At 59.9% G+C, this 13,886-nt stretch overlaps 1 protein-coding gene across 2 annotated transcripts; it reads left to right on the forward strand.

Moving 5' to 3' along the window:
• Window positions 1–1,902: 1,902 nt before the first annotated feature.
• Window positions 1,903–13,395, forward strand: KLHL21 (kelch like family member 21). 2 transcript variants are annotated; one of them, XM_045898812.2, is made up of 4 exons: window positions 1,939–3,048; window positions 5,257–5,662; window positions 8,902–8,974; window positions 10,138–13,395. In XM_045898812.2, exons 1-4 carry the CDS (start codon window positions 2,028–2,030, stop codon window positions 10,429–10,431), a joined length of 1,794 nt encoding a protein of 597 aa, XP_045754768.1. In that variant the 5' UTR covers window positions 1,939–2,027; the 3' UTR covers window positions 10,432–13,395. The 2 variants fall into 2 exon arrangements, with proteins under 2 accessions (XP_064446102.1, XP_045754768.1); XM_064590032.1 differs by lacking the exon at window positions 8,902–8,974 and having other exon boundaries at window positions 1,903–3,048.
• Window positions 13,396–13,886: the final 491 nt, after the last annotated feature.

Consider the following 13,886-nt stretch of genomic DNA (forward strand, 5'->3'; position numbering starts at 1 on the left):
AACACAAGCAGGGGGTGTGGGAGAGGGAGAAGCAGGCTTCCCGCGGAGCAGGGAGCCCGATGTGGGGCTCAATCCCAGGACCCTGGAATCATGACCTGAGCCGAAGGCAGACGCTTAATGACTGAGCCACCCAGGCGCCCCTATCTTTCCATTTCAATAAACATATGCATCATCATTCATCAAGGCTTCACAGTAAGGCTGATTTATTTAAATAGTTACACGAAACATTCACTATCGAAATATCTTTGATTTATTAAAGCTTTGCTTTCTGCAAGGTGGACGTGTTCTGACCCAGAGGGACTGGAGTACTTTTCCCTGCAAACATCCCACTTCCTGGCTACTCAGACTTTCTTGTCACAAAGCCTGTGCAAGTAAGCTATTGGCCGGGCTCCTGGGCCCAGGAATGCTGCCGCTGCCGTTAATAGCTGTGTGAACAGTCCATCTATGGGCAACAGGCAGCTGCCTGGGTACCTGAATGTTTTCTTACTTAGGCCTGTGCTTCCCATGCTGAAATTTGGACCAGATACGTTCTCATGGCAAGATGATGAGATTCACGAGGACAAGGGAAAGCCTGCAGTTTGCATTTCAGAGATGAAATAAAAACAAGATGTCTTCTCCAAAGGTTGCACTGACTTAGCTGGAACCAAGAAATGACACCATCCCCCCCTCCCACCTCCTGTGTGCCTGCCTCCCCCCCGCTCCCGGGGACACACGTGGGCAAGCGGGTGAGGCGTTCCCCAGGAATGTCTGTGAGGCCCACGGGGCCTGGGTGGGGGCTATTAAATAACCAAAACCCAGGTTTCTTTCGAGAAACAAAAGGACTGGATTCGAAATAAGGGTCTTTTCTAAAAGTGGGCAAAGAGTACATTAAAGAAAAACCGTGGCTACGTTCAAAGTGCTGGCATTGTATCTCCTGGAACCAAAATAAGGAAGATTCCTTTCTTCACAGTCACCCCACAAGTGACTGTGACGTTCCTGAACGCCCACACCCCTGGTTTTCAAGGCACTCCCCTGTCTGACCTTGAACTAAAGGCACTGTCCCCAGGCCCCTAGTGTCCCCTCTCCTGGAATAGGAAAAACTATTTTCCCCGGAATTATTTACATTACTTCTATGATTGTAATTTTCTGGTCCTTGAGCCTTTTGTTCAGCCTCATAGTGCTTTCTTCTGAATTCTTACGACTGTCTCCTACTCTCTGCCTTCCATTTCCAGGAGAGGGGGGCCAGGAGGTCTGGGGGTCGAACCCGAGCAGGCCTTTCCCCTTCTCAAGACAGCTCTGGAGCCTGAGTCTCTATGAATCGGCGACTAAAACTGCGCCTTGTGCCCTGACGAAAGTTAATGACCTAAGAGTCAAGTCTGAAACTCCTGCAGGAACACAGTGGAGCGGATTCCTGGCATCCGGCCCCGTGTCACTTATAAATGCGCCAAGAAAAAACGTCACCTAAAAAGCTTATACTTGTTCAAGCTTTGGTCCTGAATTGTAAAAATCCTGTCCTTTGAAATCAGCCCAGCGATAAGGCTATCTAGCAACCCTTGGAACCAGTGGAATTCAAAACAAAACAAGAAAAAGGCATTGTAGCGAGCCGCCCAGGGGCTCAGGGGCGGACGCAGTAGGGAAGTCTGGCGCGAAAGGGGTGGCGCGGGTTCCGGGCGCCGAGCTCGCCTTCGCCGGCTTTCGCTCCGCAGCCGGGCCCGGTGGGTCGTGGGCGGGCCCTAGAGGCCCCCGACCCCGGACGGAGAGAGGACACTCGTCGCCCGGCGCGCCCGGCTCGGGCGGGGGGACGCGGGCAGCCCCGGAAAGGCGCGGAAGCGGGGCGAGCGGGCCGGTGACTCAGCCTGAGGCGCGGGGCGGGCGGCGGCGCCGGACCCGGAGGGGTTAAGTGGGCGGGGCCAGCGACGCCCCGCCCCCCGGGCCCGCCCCCGAGGCCGCGCCGCCCGGCAGTACTTATAGCGGCGGGCGCGGAGCGCGCGGCGTTCCTCCCGCTGGCCCCGGCCGCGGCGCGCTCCAGTGCCCCCAGCGACGGCGCCATGGAGCGGCCGGCGCCCCTGGCCGTGCTGCCCTTCTCGGACCCCGCGCACGCGCTGAGCCTGCTGCGCGGCCTGAGCCAGCTCCGCGCCGAGCGCAAGTTCCTGGACGTGACGCTGGAGGCGGCGGGCGGGCGCGACTTCCCCGCGCACCGCGCGGTGCTGGCGGCCGCCAGCCCCTACTTCCGCGCCATGTTCGCGGGACAGCTGCGAGAGAGCCGCGCCGAGCGGGTGCGCCTGCACGGCGTGCCGCCCGACATGCTGCAGCTGCTGCTGGACTTCAGCTACACGGGCCGCGTGGCGGTGAGCGGCGACAACGCCGAGCCGCTGCTGCGAGCCGCCGACCTGCTGCAGTTCCCGGCGGTGAAGGAGGCGTGCGGCGCCTTCCTGCAGCAGCAGCTCGACCTGGCCAACTGCCTGGACATGCAGGACTTCGCCGAGGCCTTCAGCTGCGCGGGGCTGGCGAGCGCGGCGCAGCGCTTCATCCTGCGCCACGTGGGCGAGCTGGGCCCCGAGCAGCTGGAGCGCCTGCCGCTGGCGCGCCTGCTGCGCTACCTGCACGACGACGGGCTGTGCGTGCCCAAGGAGGAGGCCGCCTACCAGCTGGCGCTGCGCTGGGTGCGCGCGGACCCGCCGCGCCGCGCCGCGCACTGGCCGCAGCTGCTCGAGGCTGTGCGCCTCCCCTTCGTGCGCCGCTTCTACCTGCTGGCGCACGTCGAGGCCGAGCCGCTGGTGGCGCGCTGCCCGCCCTGCCTGCGCCTGCTGCGCGAGGCACGCGACTTCCAAGCGGCGCGCTACGACCGCCACGACCGCGGGCCCTGCCCCCGCATGCGCCCGCGCCCCTCCACCGGTCTCGCCGAGATCCTCGTGCTCGTGGGCGGCTGCGACCAGGACTGCGACGAGTTGGTCACCGTCGACTGCTACAACCCGCAGACGGGCCAGTGGCGCTACCTGGCCGAGTTCCCCGACCACCTGGGCGGGGGCTACAGCATCGTGGCGCTGGGCAACGACATCTACGTGACGGGTGAGGGGACAGGGGGCCCGCCGGGAGGACCCTGGGTTAGCCTCCCGCGCCCGTGGGAGAGCGCGTTTTCCCGCTGGAGGAACCTGGGAATCCCGGGACCGCCCCACAGTGCGAGCGGCCCCTTGCCCGGCCCCCCGCCCCCAGCTGGCCAGTGGGTACATTTCTAGAGCTGGGGCTTTCGACCTAGAAGACCGTTGTGTGAGCGGGGACAAGCAGCTGCTTGTGGTCTCTTTGTTCCCGGTGCGAGGGTGCCAGCCCAGATGACACATGAGCCCACTCCTTGCCCGGGAGGTGCCCCCACCCCCATTTGGATAGAGGATACAGGGTCATTCACCCCACACAATGGGTGCTTTCTCCTTCTCCCTAAGGAATCCAGGGACAGGCAGGGCCTGGAGCTCCGTGAGACATCCGTTCCGGGTCCTAGGGATTTCTCCCGCCCAGCTGAGCCACACGGGCCCCCTGACGCTTTCATTCCGTCACCAGCGATAAGGTTCCCTCAGGCTTGCACCTAGGCTGTGCGCTAGGGGTCACATGGTGTTTAGGCTGCTGGCGGCCCAGCGACTGTAAACATGGTCACATGCTAAGAGGTTTTCTTCCAGTTACTTGGCCCAAACCCCAAAACACTGCCGAGTCATGCTGGGCGGGTCCCAGCCTGCTCTGGTCCTGGGCATCTCCCACATTTTTCATTAAAGATGAATCCCAGTTCAGACATGGGGCTACCTCCTTCCCTGGGGTGAGGAGGGGCGGTCTCTGTGACAGCTATATAAGGAAAGAACCCGACTCCGCAAGCACTGGGCCCTGCAGAAGGCTGTTATCAGTCAGTGAACCGAGGCTGGGGCCCGGGCCCGGCCCAGCCCGGCACATTCAGGAGAAAGCCAGCTCTGAGCTCTGGTGTGTCGTCGTCGTTGTTGTTGTCGTCCTTGTCCGTCCCCCGCCACCTCCGGTTGACAAGTGGAGGAATCCTGGCCTGAGGACACGCTCAGTTCCTCTTTGGCCTGCTGCTCTGTTTCAGCCTTTGCTGGAATATGCTGGAATGGGTCCCTTTCCAACCTGAGACTGGCCCTGAGTTTGGGAGCTGTGCCCTCCCAACATCTGAAAGTCTGGCCGGTGAACTCCCTCCCAGAACTGGTTAGACTCGCCCCAACTTTGTGCACCCCTTCCATAAATGTCTCAGCGGAGCAGCTAATCCTGTGGGTTTAGACAGGTGGCTGGGTCATTCCATACAGCTGCCTGTAGGGAATTTCATGGGGCAACAGCATGGCTTCAGCTGCCTTGGACAGTTACCCTTTACAAGGAAGCAAGCAGGTGGAGTGCACTTGTAAGAGCTTTGTCTTTTAAAAAACTCAAGGCTATGAGACAGACAGAATGTCATGCATCCTCTGCCCTGTGGCACCAACTTTGGGGACAGTAGGGGATGCGACCCCCAGGGTTCTTGGGGGTCCCTTCACACTGTGGAAATGCCAACGTGCTGGGAAGACCTGGTTTAATTTATAATTACAGCCAGCCCCACTGGTGGGGGGTTGGGGGGCTAGCTCTTTTTTGAAAGAAACGTGGAGAGAGTGGACATTGTACTTGTAGGGCTTGATGCATTTACCCGGACAGAGCACATGTCGGTAACCTGCACCTAAATCAAGAACTGGAGGCCCCAGAATTCCACGCCGGTTACTTGCCCTGTCAGGTTCTTGTGTGCAGAGTGAAGTAGATTTCCTCTCCACTTGTCCTGGCACTGGCTTGTTTTTGGGGGGGGGGGGGCCCAGGAAGGCGAGAATTCCTTGAACAAGTCCCTGTGCGCCTTAACCCACCTGCTTTGTGGCTCGCCAGAAGTTTTGGCGCTGAGACGGATGCCCTGGTTCAGTTGAGGTGTTTGACAGTGTATGGGGCCGTCCAGACTGAGATTGCGGTTTACTCAGAATTGCGGCCTCAGGGCCTTTGCTTGACCCACACAGATTTAGCAGTATTCTTACGGCCTGAGGCTCTGTTGTCCTCCTGGGCTCTGATCAGCATGTGCACAGACTTCGCCCCAGCATGGAGCCAGCCCCCAACCGCGGCTTTGGTGTAAGAGGATGGGAGGGGACCGGTGTTTACATTGAAACCCAATGAAGTTACTTCCTGCCCTGGGAGACTCCCTCGGGGAAGTTCACGGAGGCAGGGGTGGGTGACTCAGCCCGAGTCAGCATGGGCTGACCTGTCTCCTGCACGTCCCGGCAGGTGGGTCTGACGGCTCCCGGCTCTATGACTGCGTGTGGAGGTACAATTCCAGCGTGAACGAGTGGACGGAGGTGGCGCCCATGCTGAAGGCCCGCGAGTACCACAGCTCCTCCGTGCTGGACGGGCTGCTGTACGTGGTGGCCGCGGACAGCACGGAGCGCTATGACCACACCGCGGACTCCTGGGAGGCCCTGCAGCCCATGACCTACCCCATGGACAACTGCTCCACCACCGCCTGCCGCGGCCGCGTCTACGCCATCGGCTCCCTGGCCGGCGAGGAGACCATGGTGATGCAGTGCTACCACCCGGACACCGACCTGTGGTCGCTGGTGGACTGCGGCCAGCTCCCACCCTGGTCCTTCGCGCCCAAGACCGTGACTCTGAACGGACTTATGTACTTCATCAGGTGAGTCCCCAGTGGCCGAGGCCACTTCTCAGTCTTCTTCCCAGGCCCGGTGCTGAGGCACGTACATCCTCACCGTGCTCCCCATTTCGTAGATGAGGAAGCAGCCTGAGCTGGGATCCCAGCCAGGTCTTTCCAACCTGGAGCCTTTGTTCTGCCCCATTTCTTAGAACAGTTTCTGTGGGCTTCTAGGTTTCCTTAACCAAGGGATCCTAACTGAGGGAGTTAGAGCCTTTGATTGATTGATTAGAGTTGGGTCCTTCCAGAGAACTTGAGATTCCTAGAAGCTAAATAAAATGTGTTGCTTTGCCTGCTCTTCCACCTGGAGGATCCCAGTCTAAGTCCTGGTGGTTCTCAGAAGGCCCTTGTTATAAAGGAACCTGTCCTACCTAAGAGGGATTTTGAATCTTAAAAAGACTAGGGGAGAGCTCTTTGGGCCCTTGAGTCTCTGGGGAGGTGCTGCCTTGTCAGAGGGACCCCGTGTTCACCTAGCAGAGTGTCCGCGCTCGGCCACCAGGTGCAGGAGGTAGGTGGGGGCTCCACCCCTTGATTTAAAGCAGCACTTGGGCCTTCAGTGCATGTGTGCAGGTGCTGTCCATTCCCTCCCTACCCGAGCTGGCACAGGGAAGCCTCACAGTCCTGCAGAGTGAATGCTGCTCTCTAAGGACCCCACAGCCACACTGGACCAGGGAGGGACCTGGGATGGAGCCGGCCCCAAAGCTACCTGGGGGACACAATGACGATGACGAGAGTCAGCACATGGCAGGGCCCTGAGCTTTCTGTGGCCTGTCTCCGAGTCAATCTCCATGACCATCTGATGAGATGGGCACCGCTGGTCATCCCTGCTTCACAGATAGCAACGGAGGCTTCTGGGGGTAGGGGATGTACGGGACGCACCAGGTTTGAATCAAGGATAGCCAGCCCGGGTCCTGGTATGATGGTTTCCCTGGGCCGGGCTGTGTCCTTGCCAGTGTGGGGCGGAGATGGGTGGCCAGGGGGTCTTGGTGACCTGCCACAGCCAGATTCCCCCTCGTCATGGGCCAGTGGGCATCCGGGGGCTCCTGCCTGCTGTGCTCAGCCTCCGTGTGTGTGTGTTGTGTGTGTGTGTGTGTGTGTGCGTGTGCGCTTGCAGGTGTGCGTCCCTGCTCCTCCCTCCTTGGCCTGGAGCCTGTCTGAAGCTGTGGGACCAGGAGGGAAGGGTAAGGTCTGAACTGTAGTTTCCTCTGTCCCCTTTAGGCTGGGGCTTTGAATGGGGAGCCTCCAAGGAAGTATGTACTTGGCTCCCCTTGTCTCGAGTTCTAAGCTGCACTGGCCTTTGTCTGCCCCCCCACACTCCCCAAGACCCAAGGCTCCCTTCTCAGGCTTTCTTGGTGAGCACCTTCAGCACAGAGATGGCACCGTTTGCCACGCATCCTTGTATGCCAGGAACCTACAGGGCCGCTCTGAGAAAGCCCTGGGATCTCCCCTAGCTCTGGTCCTGCTATAAAACATCATCTGACCCTTTACCCAGCTCTCCCTCCCCCAAGTCAAGGTAGATGTCTTCAGAGAGGGGCTGGGGACAGCTATAAATACTTCTCAGAGTGCCAGAACCTTGGCTTCAGCCCTTCGGTAGCAGTTCCAGCTTGAGCGCCTTTGAGAATGTCCTCCGTGCCCTGTGATCCTAGAGCAAAACGGGCTCAAGGACCAGTCTTGAGGTCCCCTAAAGGCCCCCTGTGCCTTGCTCCTCCACGATGGAGCCTCTTGTCAGTTGCTAACTGCCCTCCCCACCCCCCCGTGGAAGCATTAGGGTGCCCCCCATGCCCACTGTTAGCATTTGTATGGGTTCACCTAAGCCATTGGAGCCTGGGGGTGGCAGGCTCAGCTCTGCCTCAACACCCCGCCCCCCAAACCAGGCGGAGAGAGTGAGCAGCGGGGAAAGGCAGCCCAGTTGTCCTCGGCGGGAACAGTGCGGGCAAGGCCCGGGGTCTCGTTCTGATGCACTTGAGCGTTCGTCCCAGAGCCACCCAGTTCATGCACCCCGCTGCCTAACAAGCCACGTAATGCGCTGCCCAGAACGCCACCTGCCCGGGCAGCTCCTGTCCACAAGTACCCAGTGCTGGGCCGAGGCCTCAGCTCCTCAGCTGCTGCTGCTGCCCTGGGCCCCTGCCTTCTCCAGTGGCCCGCCCGGTCCCCGTGTGCGGCTCCTTGGCCGGGGTGCCCAGCCCCCCGCAGGAGGAGATGCTGGGAGCACCGTCCAGCCTGGCGCCTCCGGCTGCAGTTTATAGCTCTGTGCTGGCGGAGGGCGGCCAGGCTAATTGTCCTCATCATGGGGGCCACAAACTAAGAATGGTTTTTACACCTTGAAATGGTTGGGGGGAGAAAAATCCAAGCAGGAGTGGTATTTTATGATGTGAAAAGTTGCACGAAATTCACGTTTCTGTGTCCGTAAATACGGTTTTTGTGGAATGCAGCCAGCCCCTCAGTCCGTGGTCGCCCCTGCGCGTACGGCGGCGGGCGGCGTTGGGGGGTTGCTACGGAGTATGCTGTCCGAGGCCCAGCTGACTGGCCCTTCTGCTGAGCCCTGACTCGTTGCTGTCACTGCTGTTTGGGGGTTCGTGTCTCTGCTTTTCGAGGCTGGGCCTTTGAGCCTTTTGTTGCAGGGACCAAGAGGATGTCAAACAAGGTTGCAGGATCCTGACCCCAAAGGGAAGGGCAGCACTGGTGACCGTGGCTTTCCCGTGACCGTGGCTGTCCTGCTGGGCACCCAGGACACAGCAGGGAACGGGAGGAGACTTGGGGGGCTGACCGCGGACAGGGCCAGGGTGCATGGCAGTGTGCCGTGGGGCGGGCAGGAGGCTGGCCTGGCCCGGTCAGCCATGGAAGGGAAGACGAGCCCAGATCGGAAGACCGAGAGCAGATGGGTGGGAAGAGCTGTGATGAGTTCAGATCCGAAGTGGGGCCGCCATGAGGGCAGGGAGGCTGCCCTGGTGTAGGGCGGTGGGAAGGGTTTAAGCACCAGAAGCTGTGTCTTCAGGTTTGAGAAGCAGAGTCTGGTTCCGGCCTCAGAGCCTAAGCCAGATAGGTGTGAGGGCCTGAAATTGGCCCCTGCAAACCAGCGCTAGGGTCTCACTGGCCTCTGGACTTCAGATGGCATCAAAGAAGTTCCCAAACGACAGGGGCCTGTGTGGCCCTGCTCTCTAGCTCCTTACACCCAGGGATGCTTCCTCCTGGCTCTGACACATTCCCCCCCCACCCACCCACAGGGACGATTCTGCGGAGGTGGACGTGTATAACCCCACAAAGAACGAATGGGACAAGATCCCATCTATGAATCAGGTAAATATGCAAACGTGTTGGCATTGGAAGCACAGGCTTGTCCTGTTTTCTGGCCAAAGCGTTGCCATGACGTGTCTGGGAACTAGTCCTGGTGGGTGGGGCCTGTGTTGAGGCCTTTCCCAGGGTTATGTCACTTAAGAGAGGACTGGTTTTTCCCTCAGTTTGTACTGTGGGGCACTGAGACCTTACATAAATCCCTAGGTCAGACAGTTTAGCGAGTTCATCCACGCAGGCCCGTGTTTATTGGGTACCTGCTTTATAAGTCAGAGAGCATGTGGGGAAGAACGTTCCACAGAGGGACAGCAAGTGCAAAGGCCCTGGGGCAGAGTGTGCCTAGTGTGGTCGTAGAAGAAGCCCCCCAGCCCAGTGTGGCTGGAGCAGAGTGAACAAGGGGACAGCAGAGAGCATGAGGTCAGACAGGAGTGACCCTGAGAAGACATTTATTGAGTGCCTACTGTGTACCCAAAACAGGACACTGTTGCTATCTGATCAGGGTCTCTCCTCTCCGTTTGTTGAGAAGAGAGGTCTGTGATGGAGCTGGGAAAGCATGGCAGCATTTGGCCACGTGGGCAGTTCCCTTAGTCCCAGAGAGTTGTGTAAATCCGCTCACATCTTTTTTGTCTTCCTTAAAATTTCCAAACCCGTTCTCATGCTACCTCTGCATGGCAGTTGTGACGACTGTCACAATTCCCAACATCCCAGTTTAACATTGTTACGTTTAGGAAATGTAACTTTGTTTTTCCCCATAACGACCTACCCGTTATTAGAGCAAATTTGGGAAAGATGAGGTGGTCCGGTTTTGCGGGGCAGAGCTCAGACTTTGGTCCAGACCTGGCTCTGCCTCCATCAGCCCCACAAGGCTGTTTTCCCACCTGTGGGACGGGGAGAGCAGCCCAGCCCAGCCTGCCTCGAGCTGATGCTGCTTGCGGGGAGACTCGCTGCTCCAGCAGCCTCCCAGCATCACGGGGACCAGGCATGGCCTGGGACCCCCTGGGGCCTGTTTTCTGAGCTGGGGTGTAGGAAGCGTGCAGGTCTGTCCTGGGAAGGGTGCGGAGGCCACCTTTCCCGAGGGTCCTGGGCACCTTCTCCATGGAGAGAGACGGGGGGGTCCCAGCCCTGCCCTGGCTGCCAGCCTCCACTCGCCCATCCCCTTTGGCCCGCAGGTGCACGTGGGGGGCAGCCTGGCCGTCCTTGGAGGGAAGCTCTACGTCTCAGGTGGTTACGACAATACGTTTGAACTCTCTGACGTGGTGGAGGCCTATGACCCAGAGACTCGGGCCTGGAGTGTCGTGGGACGGCTCCCAGAGCCCACCTTCTGGCATGGCAGCGTCAGCATCTTCCGCCAGTTCATGCCCCAGATGCCCTCGGGCGGGCGCGGCTTTGAACTGGCCAGTGGCAGCAGCGACCTGGATGTGGCCCGGCCCCGGCTGCCGCAGAGCCCCGGCCAGCTGCACTAGCCCCGGCCCGGCCCGGGGAGGGCCTCGGTGCAGGTGACACGGCACGTCTGCGGGGGCGGTGAGCCCCTCCTCCGTGCACCAGGACAGGCTGGGCTCGGCAGGTGGAGCCTGGGCTCGGGCTGCTGAGTGAGCCTCAGGCTCTGAGCCCAGGAGAGTTTCTGTCCTTGTGGAGCCTGACTCACAGCTGCTGGGACCACAGCCCGTTGCAGACACCCCTCCCTCGGTCCAGGAAGAGCGGCCTCCGTGCCAGCCCAGGTCTCTGGCTCCAGCAGGTGACCCCTCCTGCTGCCCCTGCCTACGCCTCCTTGCTCCCACCTCAGAGAGGAGGGCTACCTGTGGGTCTCAGTCCTCCTTTGAGAGTCTCGGAGTGGTCCGGGCTGGCCTTCCCAGGCCAGTGTGGAACATCGGGAAGCAGGCCGACGATGGCTGCAGCAGGTCCCAAACTCCACGTCCAGTGCCGGACATCCCAGCGGGCCAGCTTCCCGGACAGAGGGGATCTGCCTGCCTGGCTCCTCCCCCCTGCTGGGGTGTCACACTGAAACACTGGGGTGATCCCAGCGATGCAGCCCAGTGGGACCGGACAGGAGTGCGGCCTTGAAGAGGGCCCCGAGGGACGTGCTGAGTAAATCCTATCTCCAATGAACCTGGGCTGAAGCAAACGCTGGGTGTCCCCATCCGCCCACCCCTCCAGCTGGCCTATTGCCACCTGCTTGGAGACCTCTCCGGGACTGTCCTCCCAGGTGGATGCAGGAGAGCGCAAAAGCCCACAGGTGCCAGGTGGTAGCTTCTTCCTGGAAGGCCCGGGAGTTTGTCATGGAAGCCCAGCCAGGCAGATGGCTGCAGGTGCCCTCGCCCTCCCATGGGGGCAAAGGATCTTGCTGCTTCCAAAGGAAGCCCTGGGCAGGGCAGCCCCCACAGTTGGCTGCAAGGTTTGAAATGCAGTTTGGCCCTTCCTTGGAAGAAGGGGGAGGCGGGGAGGGAGGCAGCGAAAAACAGAGTCCTGGATTGATTGCTTAATGTCTTCCGGTGCCATTTCTGCAGGACAGGGTGACGCCGCCCACTCCTCCAAAGCCTGGGGCTTCTCCAGGAGGGTGGCAGGAGGAGCTCCTGGGAAACTCCACAGCTCAGGGGCCCCTGGTTTTCTCTGCGGAGTGAGTGGTCTTGTCTTCCCCAGATCCCCAAGTAACTTTTGGTTGGATTTGTCTTTCTTCCAAAGAAGAGGAAGTTCCCATCTCCCTCATTAGAAACACAGAAAGCAAGTGTTCATTGAGTTGCCTTTCCCAGTGAACTAAGTTGGAGATGCGTTCTTACCAGGAGAAGAAAAACCTTCTAGCACTATCCCTCCATAAGCAGCCCTGAAACACTTATTGGCCAGAGGGCACGGGTGGCTCTGGGGAGGAAGTCTTATGGCCTCAAGAGTCATAGGCTGGGCTCCCCACCTCATGCCCTCATGGTCAGGTTAGACTCCTTGCTCCGGAACCCCCCGCTGGAGCAGCTCCCGCTCACAGCCATCCCCTCCCATCCCCTCGGGCGTCCCCCACCCGGTCACCTCCGCACATCCGCTGTGCCTGGCACTGTGGGAAGACGGGGTGGTGGGCCTGCCTGGGACTCCCCTGCTGGGCAGGCCTAGGGCTGTGGGATCCCTTGGGCCTGGGCTTCTTCATGCCCAGGTCTCACCTTCAGCCCTCCTCGTAGGAGTGTTGTCGTCCCCCGGGTGGTGGTCTGACTCCACGCTCCCCGGGCTGGGGATGCCTGTCTCTGGCTCGGTGCCTTCCCAGCAGCCTAAGCCCCCGGAGGTCGCCCGTGCTCTGTGAGGCTGCCCAGGCAGGATGGCTTGTCTCCTGGCAGCAGCAGGGGGAGGCCAGGGCTGCACCACTCGGGACTGATGGGGCCCTGTGCCAGCCGCTGGGGCCTGCCCACTTGGTGAGGGGACATGTCACACAGGTAGATGTGGCAGCTGCTGCCCGGTCATCTGCAGAGCGCCCTCCCAGAGGAAGAACGCAGGCCTGGACCTCGTGGGCGCGCTCTGTGAGGGCAGGTGGACACGTGCCATGGTTGCTGGAACTCTCCCGGCCTCCCACCAGCGGGGCTGGGCTCAGTCAAGGTCAAGGATTTCCCGCGGTCGGTGACTTACAGGGAGAGGTCTCCTGTAACGCATTTTTGTTGGGACGGGGCACTGCAGACACCTTCTTGTTTTTCTTACAAAAGCAGCTTTTGTGGGCCGCACAGCAGGCGCGGTCAGTGCTGAGCGCTGGTGCCCACTCAGGCCTTTGTGTGGCCTCCCCCGCAGAAGCTCCCTCACGGCGGGGGCCCCGCGTCCTGGTTCCTACTCCTTCTGGGACTTCACTGCGACTAGCTACCACGTGACTGACCGCCCCCGTGTCTGGCGGCCACGCAGGTGGCGGCTGGTGGCTCTGCGCTCACTCTCGACTTCGCGGGTCCCCCCCACCCAGACCCCGGCTTTGGTTTGGAACACCAGGGGCAGGAAGGGGAGACGGCAGCCTCAGCAGCAGCAGGTTCCTGCAGACCCCAGCTGGGGGCCTGGGCTCAGGACGGCCCTCCCTCGCCCCCCCTGCTCCCCCTGGCAGGGCCCTTGGTGCTGAGGCCTCCACCACTTGGGGATGTCTGCACACTGACTGGGCTCAGAGGTGGGCCAGCTGGGGGTGGGGCCGTCTGTGTGTTGGATGTACAGAACTTTCGGTCTGTGAGACAAATTAAGTTATGAAAATTCAGTGACTTGTATTTAATGCTGATTTGCTATAAAGTATTCTATATTTATATGATTTGCGAGACTCTTGTGTACTAAAGGACATGCCCCTTTCGGTGTCCAACATCTAGTTCCAACCCCAGAGGGTGGGGCAGATTTGTCTATTTATTTGTTCTATAGGCCTAGGTGTCCGGAATCCTGTTTAAGATTTTAAGATGCCTTCAATATATACTTTTTGAAATAAACCATTTCCTATACACCTGGTGTCATGGTCTTTATCCTGCTGTTGGTGTCTTAGAAACTTGGGCAGAGGCAGAGCAGTGTAGGGCTGTCCCCGTTCCAGCAGGGGAAGGGGACAGAGTTTGGGGTGCCCAGGGCTCATGCTAACAGTCTTAGAGCAAAGCTTTTAAGGCCCTTTGTAGGAAGTGGTGGGAAGAGGAGGCTGAGCCCCAGACGTGCAGAGTGCAGGTGCCCGAGTCCTACCCTCACTTGCCGCTCCAGAGCTGGTTTGGCCTCCCTGACTCCCCCTCTTGGCACTCTGCCCCCTGCCTCGCTTTCCCCTACTCCTGAAGGTGGGGTCTCCAGTGGTCAGACCCCATCTGCAGTGGGCAAACTTTAGACCTGGGGTAGGGGGAGAGACCATGGGTCCCTTGGCCCACGAAGCTCAGAAAGGCTTCTCACATAGGATCCAAGGAAAAGGCCAATGCCTGGGCAGGGAAAGGGAGCATTTTGAGGCCATAGTTTATCA

This window comes from Mirounga angustirostris, unplaced genomic scaffold (assembly GCF_029215605.1).
Source record: "Mirounga angustirostris isolate CCGP_5_RB_7025 unplaced genomic scaffold, mMirAng1.0.hap1 SCAF_4, whole genome shotgun sequence".
Classification (NCBI taxonomy): Eukaryota; Metazoa; Chordata; class Mammalia; order Carnivora; family Phocidae; genus Mirounga; species Mirounga angustirostris.